This window comes from Octopus bimaculoides, chromosome 4 (genome assembly GCF_046866305.1).
Source record: "Octopus bimaculoides isolate indiv1 chromosome 4, ASM4686630v1, whole genome shotgun sequence".
Taxonomy (NCBI): domain Eukaryota; kingdom Metazoa; phylum Mollusca; class Cephalopoda; order Octopoda; family Octopodidae; genus Octopus; species Octopus bimaculoides.
In genome coordinates, this window is record NC_142931.1 from 65,913,181 (window position 1) to 65,932,630 (window position 19,450).

Genomic DNA, 19,450 nt, shown 5'->3' on the forward strand with positions numbered 1-19,450 from the left:
CTTAAATTGTTTGAATCAATGCTCTTCAAAGCTGATGCTAGTTGAAATGCATCTTGAGTTTTGCTTAATGTTGTAGCCCATAGACTATCCCTTTAATATGAATAAAGGTAATCTAAATTTAAGCACTTACGATATATAGATATTGTGAATCTACAGTCTGTGTGCTTTTACAATTTTGTACAAGGTTAGTTCATGGATCTTTTCCTTTTCACATGTGAATTGTATTGAAAATCTATTGAGTTCCCATAGTCCAGCTGTACTAGTTCTCATTCCTCATCAAGTCAGAGTATGAAGTTATCATCTACATATTTCAGTCACACTTTTGGTTTAAGGATATCACTCCGAGAGTCACTTCCTTAAAATAAACAATATATGTGTTTACTATCATTGAAGATAATAGCTAAATTGTTTTAATGTCGCTATAAATCAGTCTCTAAATGGAAGCATGTTGTTTTTACATAGAATAACAAGAACCCTTTTAGGTTATCTGCGAGAATAGTAGTATAACCCCAAATCAAGGATCCAATTTCTGTTTATCATAAATCATTGCCAGAGCCATAATCTGTCAGCTTTCCATTAGAAGCATATAAAAAAAATTCAGATTTGCAGTCCATACAATATCAGGCCATATTTAAAAGCAGGTGTACTCATCAAGTGAATCACTCTTCAATGAAACCTTCAGCAGAAGAGATGATGAGCAAAAATTGTGTGTATTCCACATCATGCAGTAATAGCTGTGAGTATAGAGGCATGATCAATCACCCACTTAAAGTCAGGTATGGTTTATTATTTGTGGAAGGGAAAGGAAAGTCACCAACCCTTGTAGAATAAAGTCAAGATAATAAATATGGAACAACACTAGAGGCTAAAATGACTGAAAGACTCAGCACAAAAGTAGCACTTTGATAATTTCAGTAGGCCTAGCATAGATATATATATATACCATGGGAGTCTTTAATTATGAAATAACATTAAGCCTAAAACCATGAAAAAGTTGGGTTTAAAACTCCATTCATTACTTAATTGTCCAATGAGACAATAGAATAGTGAATATAAGCGTTGTTTATGAACAGTAGTTTAGTTAATGGATGTGAGCTCAATCTCTGATTCAGTTAAACAATGTACCCTCAGTAGAAGTATGACTTATAAAATTATCATCCAAGTATGGATAATGGAATGAAAGAAATTTACACTTATGGATTTAATAAAGGGTCTATGCTAAACTTCTCAGAACACTGGCTTGTATGACAGGCACTTGCAAAAGGCTGCAAGGTATAATGGCTGAAATGTCATGACTGCAACAACCAAGATGAGGGCATTAGTCCAAATATGCCAGTTGATAATGCTTATCTTTTGTCTCAGAAATTTAAAGAATTCTCTTCTATAATAGTATGTTCTGGATAATAACAGAATCACAGTTAGTGACAATTAAAGGATTCTTTAAATTAATAATCTACAGAGAGTAGTTTCACTTGCTTATACAGGTATGCATGAAAATTAAAAATTGTTCTTATGGCAGTCAGAATTAATTGAGATACAGTCAGATAAGTGTAGAACACTAGCAGCAGGATTTTAAGTCTTGTCATTTTGGTTAATTCACTCAGTGGCATTGCCTCTACTTTCAGACATGGCATCACAATACACACACACACATACACACACACAAGGGATACCAAGAAAGCCAATAAGAAACAAGGGAGTCAAGAGCTAAATAATGACTTTTACTAACAAGCCAAATATAGTTGTCTGTCTTACAAAATATATATATTCTTTTCAAGTAATGATCTGTGTCAACCAATGAAGTTTCAGTGCTAGTTTGAATTTAATATCTTTCAATTTACACCAATATGGTCATGTGAGAGATCAAACAATTGTAAAACCTAAAGTAAGAATAGAAGGTATCACCTGAAGAGATATTATTATACTCCACATTATGTACTGCATACTTTTTCTCTCATTTTTATAAAGAAATACTATATATTACCTACACAAGTGTACACACAAAGACAGACAGTTAACACAGATTTCATAGCTCAGATGAGGTTGGTATTAAACATTTAAAACAGAAGAAAGTAGATCCTACATAATCATTGCTGCCAAACCATAGATATTCAAATCATGGTGAAAACACAATGATTATTATTAGAAGGTAAGCCGGATGTTATTTAGCCAAAAACTCTTCACATCCAACACTTTGGAATTGTTAATAAACATAGAATCATCTATGTAACATAGGTATGCTCAAAATCATCAAATTTTAGAAAAATCCTACAGCACGGAATTTTGTCAGTGAACAGGTCATGATCTCAAAGCGACAAAAATATTTTGGCAAATTAAATTTAAATGTTGAAGTGAATCTAACAGTTTCTGTATGCTTTTCAATGGCTTATAAACACTTCCACGCTGCAATTGTATTTGTTTCAGCACACGATCTCAGATCAGGTCACTTGCTATGCAAGTGCATCTCCATAATTCCTTTCTTTTTGTAAATAATATAAAAAATAAACAAGCACTAAAGTCAAATGAACTTAAGATACAATAAGGTACAAAAGCTTCTAAACATCTTAAATGTATGTGTGATAGTTTCTTCAAGGACTGATATTTTCTCTCTTAAGAAAATAAAGATATTTTAAACTATTAAAAAGTTTTTGGTAGTTTAAGGTTTATACCCAAACTGAACATGCTCTTACAGTATCCAGATACATTGATGAAACTAAATATATATCTTACATTATACAGCAACATTCAAAACAAATTGTAAAGTACCTCATCATCATTTGTTATCATTTACTTTTCCATGTTTGCATGGTTCAGATGAAATGTGTTGAGACAGATATTTTATGGCTGGCTGCCCTTACTGTTGCCATCTCTTAACTGATTTCAACCAAGGTAATATTTTTTTCATAGTGAGTTATGTTTTCCACAGAAGGCCAGAAACAAACAGCCTGTTATAATGATAATGATGATTATCTGCAACTAATACATGATGTCAACACATACACGCACACAAGCTTTTTCCGTCTACCAAATCCACTTACAAGTCCTTGGTCTGCCTGAGGCTATAGCAGTTGATGCAACACTTGCTCAAGGTGTTACGCAGTGGGACCTAACCCAAGACAATATGATTGGGAAGCAAACCTCTTAATCACACAGACATGCAGGTACCGACGTACACAAAACTGAGGATATTACAAGTATTTCCTATAAATCTCTATTACTTGTTTGAGCAGCCTCTAATTCTTGTAATGAAGTCATTAAAAAAGTTTTTTAAAAAAGTCACTTAGGAAAGAAGTATAATCAGATATTTTATTGATAATTTCTTCCGAAGACATTTATACTTAAATAAATATGTCAAAACATTTAAGTTATTTAATGCAAAATATTGTAATATATATGAAAAATATGAAACATATTTATTAAAATTCTCATAAATGTTTCTTCCGACTCATTCAAGAAGTCAACATTTGAGGAATTTCAGACCTATCAATACTTCTAATTAAAAATTTTCAATTCCCAAAATTAAAGAAAAAGTAGTAAGGTTAATTACTGAGAAACTTTACATACAACTGGAAAAAATCAACTAAAACATTTTCACATATGTATTACATTGCCAAATAAATAAGTTAAGTTATTGATAGAAATTTATGATTTTGTTTTAGAGAACATTAGAAAATATTAGAAAATTGAAATCATAACATTTTCTGTTGATAGATAATTAATCCTGTTTGAATTCTAAAAAGAAACAAATTATGCAAAATACTGATGTGAAGAAAATAGTTATTTTTGATTGTTTTGCTTTAAAAATCTAATTTCGTAGCAAGCGATGTGTTTCTTTATGAAACGATTTTGATTATTTTTTCCATAAAAAATGTATAGTTCTGATTCTGATTTACAATTTCATTTTCACTTCATTTATTTTAATTTTCATTATATTTATATTTATCTTTCACTTTGTCAGATATTTTCCATTGACACAGATATGCAAGCACAAATGCTCACGTACATATAACTAAGACACACACACACATATAAATGCAACGACAGATATACACAAATATAGTGACATACTACATGCAATGTTAAAATGTGAATGCATAAATCTAGTAGAAATTAATCTTGTGTTGAAAAGAGATATTAAACTTGGTTTAAGAATATCATTTTTAAATATTATTTTTATGCAATCATTAAAAATAACTACGTTTCTTTTCTGTAACAGTAGTTGATGCAGTTTAATCTCTTTTCGGATCAATATTCTATAATGATGAAATACTTATATGGAAGTAATTAGAAATAATGAAAAGCAAACATACTCTCCTGATGTTTCATCTCAAATCTATTGATTATTGGATTGTAACGAAACAGATCCTTGCCAGTATAAATTCAGACAATTATTCTAAGCAGAATTTATGCTGAATTCATTCACAACCATATTCTACTGATAAAATTGATGGGGTAAAAGTAAAAATGATGCAGGATCTCATGTATATTTACACATAATAAAATATTTAGTAAAAATTAGAGGAAATTAATTCTGAGAGGAAGAGGGCAGCTCTTTCTTTCTGAACAAGATTTATAAATACATTGCATGTAAGTGGCCACATTTCTTATTAGAAGACTTTTGTCTAAGGCTACATTCTAATATTCGGTAAATATTACAATCTAGGAGTCACAAGCCTCTCTTAATAAGATGCATGTATCCAAGATGTGTATAGCATGATGTAAAGAAAACAGAAATTATTAAACTCCTTCCACTTTAGCCTAAATGTACATTTAAGTATCAAGGTGATTGAAAGAATGCAATTTAAGTCTAAATATTAGCTAGTGTGTAAAACATATTCACATTATAGAATACACTAAATTACAGAACTACATTCGGGAAACAGAAATTTTAGCAATATGGATATGATAGACTCACTTAGTTGGAAAACCTGTAGTTGAAAGCATGCATGTTCCTCCCTTTCAGACTTGAATAGCCCTTTTTTATTCTATTTAATATTACAATTGAAGAACAATAGCATAGTAACTTGTTTTAAATGGACCCCTCATGGGTACGCTGTAGAGTTGATGATCTGTCTAACAAGGGAGTATTATTTGTAAATTGGTGGAGAATAAATACAATAATGGACTTCATTCAAAGATTAGTACTCTGTTGGTTTGCATGTTGATATTGATATCCTTCATTCATAAAAATTTACATACATACACACTTACACATTCCCATGAATAGCTTCTACACAGTTTCCATCAACAAATCTAAGGTCAGTTTGAGGCTGTAAGAAAAGACACTTGCCAATTTGCTGTGCAATCAAACACAGAACTGCGTGGTTACAAATCAAACTCCTTTAACAGACCACCCCACTAGTGGTCAACACAACTGATAAGGTGCCAAACAAAGACAAATATATGCTACTTCCTGGAAGACAGTTTATTTTTGAGATGTTGCAGTTTGTGAAGTAACTGTGGAAAATTTCTTGAAAACAAATAGTTTTATGAACTCATCCAAACTTACATCCATACCCTCATGTACACTCAACAATAAAAACAATTTTATATACACATAAAATACAAATGTATATGGAGACAAACATGCATGCAAAAAATAGATAAATACTAAATTTGTATTTTTAAATATAAAATTATAAAATATTTTTTACAAGAAAAACCCCAGCTAAAAGCTAAATGTACTGAATATTTTCAAATTAAATTTTCACATATACTTCCTCTGTGTTGGTTAAGTGTGAAAAATAGTTAAATATTTATCAAAACTAAATTGAGCTTTAAAAAGAATGATAATTTCAAAATTAAATTTTAATTATCCATGGCGTAATTTAGATAAATAGTAAATAATATTGAATTACATTCTTACTATGCATATTTTTTTCATTATGAATAACAAGGGAATATTTTTTCTTTAACTATATTTAAATGTCTTTTGTTTCTTGTTTCTTAGAAAATAAATTTTATATTTGCCTGATATTATCAACTAATTAAATATCATCGCTATATATTTATACACAAATATTTCTCATTGAACTCTATATTCTGTATTTATATATTCCTTTTTTTAGCTGCATATATATCTAATATATTCTATTGGTGATACTCTCATTACATATGCAGATTACTTGCACTAAAATAAGTGCAAATTCTTATGAACTCAGTATATTGTGTATGTTCAATATATGAATCTAAGGAGTGGATAAATAATACAAATGTAAACATAATTGCTCAACTTTAGAATGCTATAAAACTGACCAATTTTTTACCTCTGGTTTTTGGATAGTTGCTTTCATAAGTTAAGCAATTTTCCTTTGCTGCAAGAAACACATATCATGTAAATGACATTCAAGCATAAAAAAAAGAGAAATTATTCACTGGTGATTGCAGAGATCTCATGGATATATGAAATTTTATCTATATTGAAGAGTTCTATGAGTTAGACTCAATGTATGTTGTTTTTCTTTTTTAAAATTTAAAATTAGTAAGAGAAATCCGTTACATGATTATTAATTGTAAGGTGAACACAATTAGAAATAGTAAAAATATAATGATGTACTGAGCTCAGAAAATAATTAAATGGATTAACTTTTTCCAGTTTAACTAAAACATTACTGATCAATGGAAGTTTAATAGACAACATTATAAGTAATTGAATTTTAATAATAGCTCATTTCAATTTATTTATATTTGATCAGTGAGATATCAAGGTACAATATTCAGAATTTTGTCAAATGTAGCAAAATTTAAAAAACAATTTTGCTAGATTTAATAATGGTATTGCTATTAACGTAATATTTCATAGTTAAAATAAAACATTTAAACTCAATATAATCGCATCAAAATATATTACAAATAAAAGAAACATTATTCTTATATTACAAATTCTTATGAAAATGTCAGAAATCAAAATTTTGTTAATGTTACAAATCATCATTATTCTTATGATGAAATTCGGAAATTATTTAGAGGAATACGAATTGCTTAGATTCTAAATCATAACGCATCTGAGTATCTTACAATTTAGTTTAATCTGCACATGTATAAAAGTTAAAAAGAAATGGAGCAAGAAACATGTATATTAATATCAAATAGATTTATTGCAGTAATAGTATAGTGTTTTCCTTCCATAACATGGTTCTCTTCTCAAATAAAATCATATGTATATGGTCTTGAGTGAAATTTTTGGCTCTTGAAAAAGATATTCTGATCTATAATAGCTAGTGACTTTTAAATAAACTGCTTAAACTAATTTATTTCTCTTCAAAATTAAAGTAGATTCTTTAAGATCTGCTACTGCAATATTTGAGATAAAAAAGTGTTCTGCAGGTACAATTACTGTTCTATAAAATATTTGCCATTCCCATATGGTTAATATATAATTTAATCCTAGGAAGAGAATATAACATATATTTAAAATTTTTTTTTTTATAAATTTGGAAAAGATCTAAGAAAAAGTTTTATATAAGATTAAAAAATTATATAAGATTAAAAAATTAAGGTTAAGAAAATACGTGTTAAACACAAAATCAAAACCTTATTTCAGGATAAGTCCTAGAGAGCAGTGCATCTTGAAGATGAAACAATTGTTATGGTAAGATAAATTTTTTGTTGGAACATTCTGTTTTCTCTTTTTATCTTTAATATATATATATATGTATATATATATACACATACATATATGTATATAAAAGTATCTACAATTTTATATAGTTTTGGGAGCAGATACAAGACAAAAACCAAAGAAATATATCTTTGTAACTGGCATAGTCTGCCATCACATGACAATTCAGATTGGTCCTATATATTAAACCATATATATATGGTACTGCTGGAAGAATATTTAAAAACAATTTTTTTTTATGTTAAAATAATTTGTCATTAAGCATTTGAAGTCACTGGAATACAAATTTTATAATTTTATTGTCAATTTAATCCTACATTGAAAGTTTGTAAAATTTTTCTTATTTACTGTGCTTCTAACTCTTCGTGATTGAACTTTTATCATCCATATATCATTTTTTAAGATATTCCAAAATAAAAAGAGTAGTAGGACATATCTTTCTGATGGAATTTTCCCTGATTTCATATAATACTGGAGAATTCTGCAGAATACAGTGTCATTCAACTAGGTTCAACTTCGATATTAGGAAGTCTTAAAGCATTTCTTATGATAATTTCAATAGAGAAGAAATATAGAGTAGGTAGATGTTTAAGAGTATCTTTTCCAGAGAATAAATCAAAATGCTTGTCATAAGAGATATATTACTATTAATAATTTATGTCTTAACACTTACAAATAGAGTTGGCAAAATAAAACTTGCTGATTAAGCAAATTTATTAAAAGACAATAGATTTCAAGTGGCTGTCAATAGCTAAGACAGAAAGAGTGACTCATACATTTCAAGTAGTATTTCAAAGACAGTGAGTAAGGCATGTTGTTAGATGTGAAACAATATAGAGACTATTTAGATTGAATAACTTTTAATTATTGCCATAGAAACAAATATATTATTGTGATACTGAAGATAAATGGCTGAATGAACTATATGAATTTGACAAGTAATGAAGCTTTTCTCTTATGGAAGTGAAAATGTAAAGTGACATGATAATAGTTAGCTGTTAAATTACAGGGAAATTTGAAAAAGAGTAATTCTTAAAGACAAAACAGTGTGTGTATGGGTGTCTGACTGAGTAAATTAGTTTGCTGCTCATTACATTTATCTTCTTCAGTGATAAATAGAAATTATATCAGAACTAATTTATAGGCCTTTACTGAGCACAATACTCGTAACACCAAGATAAAGCAGTTATTTTTCTTTATCAAAATATTTCATTAACCCTCTCTTTAAACTAAATTAGTCAGTTACTTTATTCAAATTTTGTCATTCTGTCACTTGATTGATCCTTTTAATACTTGGCTATAAAGCAAAACTGTGAGCTGGCAGAACCATTAGCATGCCAGGTAAAATGCTTAGAGGCAATTCGTCCATCTTCACATTCTGAGTTCAAATACCACTGTTAACTTTGACCTTTGTGCTTTTGGGGTCAATAGAATAAGTACCAGTTCATCACTGGGGTCAATATAATCAACTTATACATTTCCCCTGAAATTGTTGGCCTTCTGTCAAACTCGAAACATGTTTGGGTGTAAACACACTATTTTAAATTTAGCTAATCATATTAATAAAGAAGGCTTGGTAAAAACATTACTGCATAGAATATGGCATAAGTACATAGAAAAACAAACTTCAGTGATAATGATTTTAATAAAAATTATCTTCATTGAAATAGAATGTGTTTAACTAAAACTATTATTTTGTCACAGAATAGTCACCTGGTTTCATTATCCTTCTAAAACAATATCTTATTCTTAATGGTCAATCATAAATAATTTCACATAGTATTTAGGGATTTTATATATCTTCGTTTGTAAACAATAACAGTGTTGTTAGAAGCAGGTATCCAGTGGGTCAATCATTAGTTCACTGCATGAGAGTAACAAAGACATCTCTGTGTAACTTGGTGCAGAGCAACTATCAACATAGAACTTTGTGTGAAGAGCATTGGATATCTAAATCCTTCACTACAAGCTACCATACAGTTCCTGTGGTTATGGTACAAGACACATATCCAATGTTCCATGCAACACAATGAAATACAGAAAGCAATATGGTTATAAATCAAACCTCTTAATCATACTACCATATTAAAAAATATATACCTTCTGTAGGCCTTACTTTCTTACCATTAATTCTTCAGCAAAATTTCTAAGCATGAAAGTCTCTATATAAATGAACTTAACAAATTCAGGAGTTTGATCCAGTGTTCATTAGTTTTATTTTGAAAATATAAATATGAAATTAATTTTAAGATGCCACAAGACAGAGGTAAAACTAAATTCAACACCGTTTTTGTATTTACAACACAAATGAAGTTGAATTTTATATATTACTGTGTGCATAGCAATGATACTAAGACATTTAACTTCCATTTCTCAGAAGTCATTTTTGGTTTTATTTGGCAACATGAATCATGACTTCAAAACATAGTTCCAACTGAATATTCATTTCTTTTTTTCTTGCTCTTCCAATATCACTGTTTCATTTCTGTTAGTATAGTGTTTATCCTATTTCTTAAAATTCCTGATCAGTTCTTTCTTATCTATCACTATGCCATGTATATCATTAAATACAGATGAAGTAATAAGTATATTGCTTCTAATAAAATGTGAAATCAGAAGAACACTGATTTAGAATATAGCTATCATTTTGCTTTTTTCAATGTTGGAGTTCATTGATTTTCAGTTAATAATTAAAGTATTGATAATATCTTGAGATAAATAAACCAATCAATAAGAAATAACTGTTTCATTGTAGCTGGAATTGCAAACAAAAAGAGTAAATAACCAATGTAACCCATTTCATCAGAGAGCTTTATTTGCAGATTTTTTTCCTTGAGGTGCCATTTAATTTTTTTTTCTAGAACTTCTAGCAAGCTATATTCAGCTCATTAAGCTTTACAGATGTAACTTTGCCAACAGTATCTTTTCAATTTAAGAACGATGGCGATTGAGATCTATTTCAAATAAGAAAAGAAAATATTTCATGATTTTTTTTGTTCACATTTCATTTACTTACACAGTAGTCATTAACTCTTAATAATGTTGACTATAATTACATGAATTTGGAATAATTCTTTATTGCTCTTATTATAGTGGAATGGATGCTGTGATATGACCATTAGATATTTCAAAAGTATATACATGTCTCAATTTCAGGTTTTGGCAATAATTATTTCACTTATGATTTGTATTCTTCTGAGTGAGATACTAACATCAAAATATGTGACCTCATGCATAAAGATTAAAATTAAACCACTTACAAACCTAGCCACTATAATGGATCAATTCACAAACTAAAAATATTTGGTACCTTTCAAAGATTTAAGTATTTTACAACCCGTCTGAGGATCAGTTTAAAATACATCAATGAAAACGTTACAATGTACACATGAGATTTTTAGAAATCATTTTCAGCATAAAAGTAACTGGAAAGAGTATTTTGATATTTTCCCTATATTTCATTTGCATTCAGAAGTAATATGACATATTCTTAGACAACAGAACGACTTTTAGTAACGGTGTCAATGAACTTGGAAAAACTATAAATGCTTCAACATCTATTATTTTCATCACTGTAACTTTGCATAAATATGATATATACACTTTTCTTTTGTAAAGTGCATCAAACAATTTTCAGATGATTAAATACAAGCTATCATTTTCATATACCCAGGAGATTTCAACTCTATCGAATGACACAGAATAATCAAATTTCATGAAACAAGTTACATTTATGAAAATGAAAATAAAACAGTTGTATATCCAATCACATTTGATGTAATATAAATGTTTGATTCTAATCATATGTCGTATGTTTAATGAATTAAAAGTAAAACTATTTCAAATAATTTAGTAGATCTATTTACAAGGAACCAATAATACATTTATCATGTTATTATTCTAAGTTTAATTATTTTGAGTTCAACTGGCACAATACACTGTAGATTTGTAATGAATAATAGATTAATATTCATTACTGGTTTTAAGCCATTTAAAATGTAAAAAATACTTTTATAAATGATTTTTGAGGTCACACTGTGAATTAAGTTTCAGACTAAAGTAATATTTGTCATTTTTCAAGTCTTTGTTTTTTTATAAAAATAAAATTGCTATAAATTATGTTCAATGACACAAATTTTTAATATTTATATTTTTAAAAATCTATTTGAAATTAATGGAGATTACTTAAACCTGAACAAAAGTCTTAAATACATTACAAGTGTATTTGTAAGTTCTAATTAACTTAGTGTCAATCTTTTGAAGAGAACCATGTTTTGTACAAAGGTAACAACATTTCACTTCTATAAAAACATTCAGAAATATTGAAAGAATTTAAATATTTAAAAACCAAAATCATAATTATGAAGTGCAGAGTAAACATTTTACATGAATATATATATATATATGAAAATTATTAAATATTTTGAGATGAAGTTATATTAAAATTACAGGTATAGACACAAAAAAAATCCTATTAATCAATATCAGTATGAAAATAATGAGAAATATTGTCAAAACAAATCTCTAAACACATATTTTTTATTATTTCCAGAATTTATAAGCATCTCAAAGTGCTTCTGTGAAGCATTTCTTATACTAATAACATTACAAGGGAAAATGTGTAAAGTTCACACAACACATACTAAAAATGTATAATCATTCAAAAAAGCTTGAAAGATAGAAAACCAAATTTTGAGTGTGCATGAGCTTGCAGTAAATAGAACAATTCTCATTACCTGGATTTACGGCATTGCTTAGATGTATAGAATATGTCAGTGCTAGGATAATCCCTTGTAGGATATTCACCATCTGAAATAAACCAAAAAAAGTTCTAATTTAACTTTCATTTGATAATCAGAAGATAAATGAGATTATTACAGTGAAATGCAAAGATACATGAAATCTAAATTTCACACTTTATTTTCATTTAGAAGAAAAAAGTCTTCAAATCAGTTTTACTATTGTTTAAGCTACATTACATTTTATATCATGAAACAAAAAAGAAAGAATAGTGGTATGGCTTATCAAGTTCTGAGAGATTGGCAGTATATTCAAAAATGTATGTCTTTTTTCACTTCTAAATTTCTATTCTAAGCCTTTAATTCTTCAGCCACCATGCTCAGCTTGATGATAAAAACATTTCGTAGCAACAGGAATTACACTAACAATACATAGCCTGCATTTTTATTTCATGGAAAAGTATATCAAATAAAATTAAATAAAAAAACAAAATACTGGGAAGAGACAAAGGAAATAATGATGGTAGGCTGACTGGAGATTTTTAGTGGAAGAAACGCCATAAGAGCTTTAACATTGAAATGATTTGATACTTGAAAATTAATTATCAAAATATTTTCTCCCCTATCTAACTAAATGATGAAATTTGACATTATTAATTTCTAATTCTTTTTCTTTTCTCATAAAATTTAAAGAAAAACAAATGACACTAAAATATTGATTGCTGATGATAACTAAATTCTATAAGAAGGATTAAATCGAAAAGCAGAGGTAACAGTTGTTAGACAAAGCATTCAGAATGCTGCTGTGTTCAAAATGTTACCAAAAGAAATTTATAAGGAGGAAAAGACAAAAACAAAACAAGAAAAACTTTTGTAGTGCTAAATCAAGTTGCATGAAATTCTTTTACTAATTTTCAGCTTCTAATTCATTGAAATGTTCTAAGTATTTGGTGGAAAATAATTTGCAGAATGTGGTAAGTTAATAACAGATGACAATTAAAAATAAAATACTTCTAAATACAACTGTTTCCCACTAAAGCTGAAAAAAAAAATAATATAGTAATGAGATTGATAATTAATGTGTATGCAGATTTTGAAATTGAGATTTATACAAATAACATAAGTAGGAGGAAGGTGAAAGAAAATTTTGTAAATATAAAGGGAATAAAATTCTTTATATAATGTCTTTATATAATTCTTTATATAATGTTGAGAGAGAAAGAGAGAGATGTGAATGAAGAAAGTCAGAGATATAATAAGACATACAGGGAGTTAAAGCAAGAACATTTTAAAGTAATTGTAAAAGCCATTGACTGGTTTTCTTATGTTTACAGAGTTTTATAAATTATGTAAAAGCATGTGTGGGCACATCATATCCCTATTCTCTCACTATTACATTTGTTTCCATGAAAAAGACTCTCAGTGTTTAATTTTGTGTTTAATTTTTGAAGTTGTTTTCCATGAATTTTGATGTGAAATTGTGTTGAAATTAACATGTTTTTTACTTATTCTTTCTAAATGTTTTTTTTTACTTTGGGAGGGACATTTTGCCTGTAAAAACATGCACTGTTTATAGCTCACTTCAGTTTCATTGTTCATTAATTAATTCTTATTGATTGGTTTATCGTAATCATTTCATCACATTTCTTCAGCTTTTGCAATGATTTCAAATATTTTTCAATTTGCAACTCATTCTCTTTCCTTCTATTTATTTAGTTGTCAAGTATTTACATTTATCAAGAAAGTGAGTGCATCGTTAAATGTTTATATGTTGTCAGACGTTTATATGTTGTCAAATGTTTATATGTTGTCAAGCAAGAGAGTGTGTTGTCAAACATTTATGTGCTGTCAAGCAAGTGAGCCTGTTGTCATGTCTCTATTCATTGTGTTCCTTTTTATTTTAGCTTCTATTCTTTTTTAAATTTCCATTTGCTTATTTATATCTTTCTTGGTGCTAACTTAAGAATGTATGAGTGAGAGTGTGTTCACAGTTTGTAGGTTGTAAGTGTGCATGTGTATAGTTCATATGTTGTGTGCATGTATGCAGTTTGAAGCTATGTTGTGTTCATGGTTTGGGTGTGTATCTGTGTGGTTAACTTTAGGCGACTTTAATCACTTTATATATTATTTTTTTTTTATTTCTAGTGGTAAGGATAGAGTTGTTAATATATTTATTCCTTCTACTGATGATGGGCGACAGTTCAGAATCTGTTTCCAGACTGCATAGCAACTCTGTCGCCTAATGGGGTAACAGATTTTTAGGATGTGTAGACAGAAATTTTATTTCAACATTATTTATTGATCGGCTGTGTTTCTGTATGACATGAGTGAACTATGGATTTCTATTCCTTTACCTTGTTTCATACCATTGTTCTCTGTCCTTGCACGTAAACAACAGGCTGTGTCTTATATATAAGCTTTACTGTTGTCTTTACACAACTCATCAATGCACATTATATTACATACTACACTCCTTTAAATTTCCTCGTCTTTTCTTTACCAATCACACTCTACCTATGTTTGGCCCTTTACTCTGGTGGTGGTGGTACTGTCTCTTCTACTCAATCCTACTCCCTTTTGCCTCCTCATGACAAGCTTGCTTATATTATAATTAATCCCTTCAAAAGCTCCCTCTTTCTTTTTCTTAATTTTTTTCTTTCTTTCTTTTGTATCCCTCTTTAAATTGCTTTTCACCTTTCACCTAATTCGCTATGTACGATCAACCAGTTTCCTCTGCAGATGTAATTATTGAAATATATTGGTTATATTGTCTGGAAATAACACATTAAATAATACCTACTCTTTGCTTAACATTATATTCATTTTTAAACTCATTCTTAATTATGTATGAGTGCACACATCACATGCATATAAAATTTACAGCACTTGATCTGGATATTATATGCATCTGATGTGTGTGTGTGTGTGTGTGTGTGTGTGTGTGTGCGCGTGTTCACGTGTGTGTGTGTGTGTGAGAAAGAGAGAGAGATCCATAATTTCTGAGATCATGGATCTACACTTTTTCTGGGTGCAGGCTTTGGCATGAAGTTTTGGAGTACCAGACATTGCTAACACCGCAAATTTCAACTTTGTTTCACTACTCTGATTCAAGGACGGGTAGGAGCCAATACATTTGGTTTCAGTGTTGTCACTGAAGTAGTAAGAACAATGTTGTAGACTGCTCTGCAATCGTCTCATAGACTTCAGCTCCAGATTTTCTCCCTGAATTATCTCCTGAAGACTTACAAAAGGTTATATATAGCTGCAGAACTATGAAAGTTTTTAAATCAGTTTCTTCTATTAAGGTGAGTTGTCAATCATTGTTGATGATGCCCATCACTATCTCTTTGAATCAACTGTTTTTAGTGCACCAGTGATCGGTCTTTACTCTTTCATCATTCAACAGTAAAAGATTTCTGTGCTAAATCACTCAACTAGACTTTGTTGCCAGAGTTTGTTTGTGTTGGATGCTGTGGAGAAATTTTTTGACAAAGAACTTCTCTCATCCGTCATTCACAGACACCCTTGTAAATGAATTAAATGTGAATTCAATAATGACTATTATCATGATAATGACAAAAATGAAGAGGTTGAGTCAAAGGAAGGTAAAATAATAGGGGAAGATGGGCCTGAAACGAATGGATAAAAGAAAATGTTTAACCCTTTAGTATTCAGCTTACTCTGTCAAATGTAATGCTTATTTATTCACCTTTTTTAAAAATTACTTGTATATTATCTTATAGCCTAGAGATTTCAAAGATGAAATTATTTATTTTTAGAATGACATTGTATGGAAGGTGTGAGATGCTGAATCTGGCCAGTTTGAAAATAAAACAGGTAGAATATTTGGGTCAGATATGGTCAGTTTAAATGCTAAAGGGTTAATATATATTTAAAAGATAAGAGACACAAAAGTAATACATCAGGATTATCATTAAATTACCTCTTTGACAGCTGTATGAAGTACACAGCCTACAAGTTTAAATATGTTTGTATTTTTTTAAATCAAGAAATTCAATAGGGATTTCATAAAATAGCTAACATTATCATTATTAAGCTGGGTTTTGTGACAAAACTTAAAATGATTGCACATAAAACTATGATAGATGGGTTTTTAATTTAAATTTGAATACTTTAAAACATGTGGTTTTATATCAAACAATCAGAGGAAAGCAGGTTATAATTAAACAAATTAAAGAAGTTCACAGAACATGTTTTGTTTCTGTGCACAATGACAATTGATGACATTAGCCAAGATATACAAGACGTTGCATGCACTAGACAATGATGATGATGTCTCTCTAGTAATAATATATGTATTAAATGGAATGTTTAAGCTCTACATACAGCAATAAATTGATTTGATGGATGAGTGATAAAGGAACCATGTTTTTATGTGCATGGATATCCCTTGATGCATTTAAAGAATGGAATCTAAGCATATTTTATATGGTTATACACCTCAGAATGAATAAATAAAATTGAATATTCATTTTGGAAAGAGGTCTGTATCCTCAAATTTATCTGATGCTAGAGGATGCAGAAAAGCTGGAATCAAAATACATATATCATGTTATTTTCATGAATCCTTGTAATATCTCATTCTAGTCTGGATCTAACACTTTGATCATTAAGTAACGATATTGTTAATGAGCATGCTAAGTGAATTCAATAATAAATGAATATTAATTTATCTTCATGGAAAAAAATGAGGAGTAGATGCAAGCTCCTCTCCTTTGTAATCTTTGTATATATTATCTTCCTACTTCCATACCTCTACTGATTTCAATGACAAACTTCAAAAATAATGAAAAATTTATAAATCTTTAAATAAAACATGGCACAGTAGAATATTCTAGCCCCATTTAAGCTAACAGAAGAAATTACAAAATTAAAGCAAGAATGAATTTGGATTTAATCTATATCACCATGGAGATAATGAAATTAAGTATAAAACAATAATATATCTCAGGGCAAGGCAATTTACATAATTCTTGGACACAGATCAATCTTGGTAATGTTGTTATAACTATTCAAAGCAAACTTACTATTGTTAGCTTTCTGTGTATATATGTTCTAACTGAAGCAACAGAAAATTTAAACTATATAATTGATTAATATTGTGACCAAATAAGAGAAACCTTAACAATGATAAATAAAATACTATACACATGCACACACACACATTATCTCACTTTATATCCCATTTATACTGTGTGTATCTTGTGTGATAAGGAGCATTTATTAAGATGATGCCACCTACAAGACTTATCTGATTTCTTCTGAATTTCACAATCATCAGAGTGCAAATGAAATGATTAAATTCAGTGTTTACATAGAAAATTGAAAGGCACTGGAGATAAACAGCAATTTACTATTTAATACTAGTTAATATATGATATTTTAAAGTACATGAAAGAAATTGGAGATGAGAAGGAAAGAGAAAATTCATTAAGGGTAGTACTAGAATCATTGACTTTTATTTGATAAGAAAACATTGAGATTCTTTTAACTTGTTCATTAACGTTCTTATGGTGTATGCTACCCAATTTGCTATTCTTTTGCTTGTCTCCATCATCAGAATGTGACCATGTTGGGGCACCAACTTGATAATAATGATTTGAAATTGGTTAGCAATTTTAGAAAAGGGGGATACTTGATTATATCAACTCCACTATACATCTAATATTTATTTTATTGACCCCAAAAGGAGTAAAAGTGAAATTAACCTTAGCAGAATTTGAACTCAGAAGATAATGCCAGAAAAAATGCCACTAAACATTTTATCCACCATGCTAACTATATTAATATTTAAATTATATCTATCTATCTATCTATCTATCTATCTATCTATCTATCTATCTATATATATATATATATATATATATATATATATATATATATATATATATATATATAGTAAATGTAAACATTATTGATTGCACATATATAGTGTATGTGTTTTTGTTTATATACCAAATTTGCTACAGGATAGAGTCAGGAGGAAAGCTCCCAGAATGACACCAATTATCAAAGAACACCTGAATATCACAGACCAAGCAAGACAAGTCAGAATCACCAAGAATGGTAGATACTGATATTTCACCATTCTTGGGGTTTTATCAATACCCTGTACTTGGACCATCTCAAAATGAATTGAGTTGCTGGACCATGACTTTTATGTAAATAAAGTGAAATCTGTTTACTGATATGCTGTGCCATAGCACATGTGAGGGGAAATCAAATTATGACCAATGATGCTAGTATCACTAGAGCTGCATTTAATTCTGAGTCTATTAACTGCAATTTATTTTTGTATGTCAGTGACAGAAATTTACTAAGCAATATATAGATATATTTGTTCATAGATATATTTGTGGAATTATTCTTATTTTACATTTATAGTGCAGTCATAGACTTTGTTCACGTACACTAAATGACAGAATGTTATTTATTATTATTTTAAGAATAATACATTAAAACTGGTGCATGTCTTTCATTTTCTCCAATGTGTATTCTCACCAAGCATTCATCTTTGATATCTTCTTGATGTAGTTATTCTTTACGTATTCTATACCAAATGCACTAATATCTTTTATTTAAACTTACTGATCCTTTCTATTTTCAAAGTATATCTCTCAACGACAGGAAGTCTTTTCTCAAACACATTAAATGAAGTGAAGAAAACATAGACTTTCTTGAAACAATGATGTTCTTTACACAAAACTCAGCTTTCATGTCTAAAAATATGCATCGCCTAACTAGTATAATAGTTTTTTGTTACCTGGTTGAATAGAAAATATCATATGATGTGACTGATTTCTGGTATGATTATTTCCATGTATTGTATTTTCTATATAATATTTTATTCTCAGAAAGCAATAAATCCACTCATATGGTGCAAAGCAATGGAAGGAAAGTTAAATTTTAGGCAACAGCAAATAACTCAAACATAATTAAGCTGAAGAATTTAACATTTACTGTTGTTGTTGTTGTTGGCACTCCGTCGCTTATAACGTCGTGGGTTCCAGTTGATCCGATCAATGGAACAGCTTGCTCGTGAAATTAAATTGCAAGTGGCTGAGCACTC

General features: G+C 29.1%; 1 protein-coding gene across 1 annotated transcript in view; it reads right to left on the reverse strand.

Moving 5' to 3' along the window:
- Positions 1-19,450, reverse strand: part of LOC106882502 (suppressor of lurcher protein 1) — a 1,283,613-nt gene that overhangs the window by 779,180 nt on the left and 484,983 nt on the right. The window contains exons 3-4 of the mRNA XM_089350836.1: positions 12,358-12,430; positions 6,267-6,314 (exon numbers count right to left, since the gene is read on the reverse strand). Of these exons, the coding sequence (XP_089206962.1) occupies positions 6,267-6,314; positions 12,358-12,430 (121 nt within the window). The remainder of the gene's footprint in view (positions 1-6,266; positions 6,315-12,357; positions 12,431-19,450) is intronic.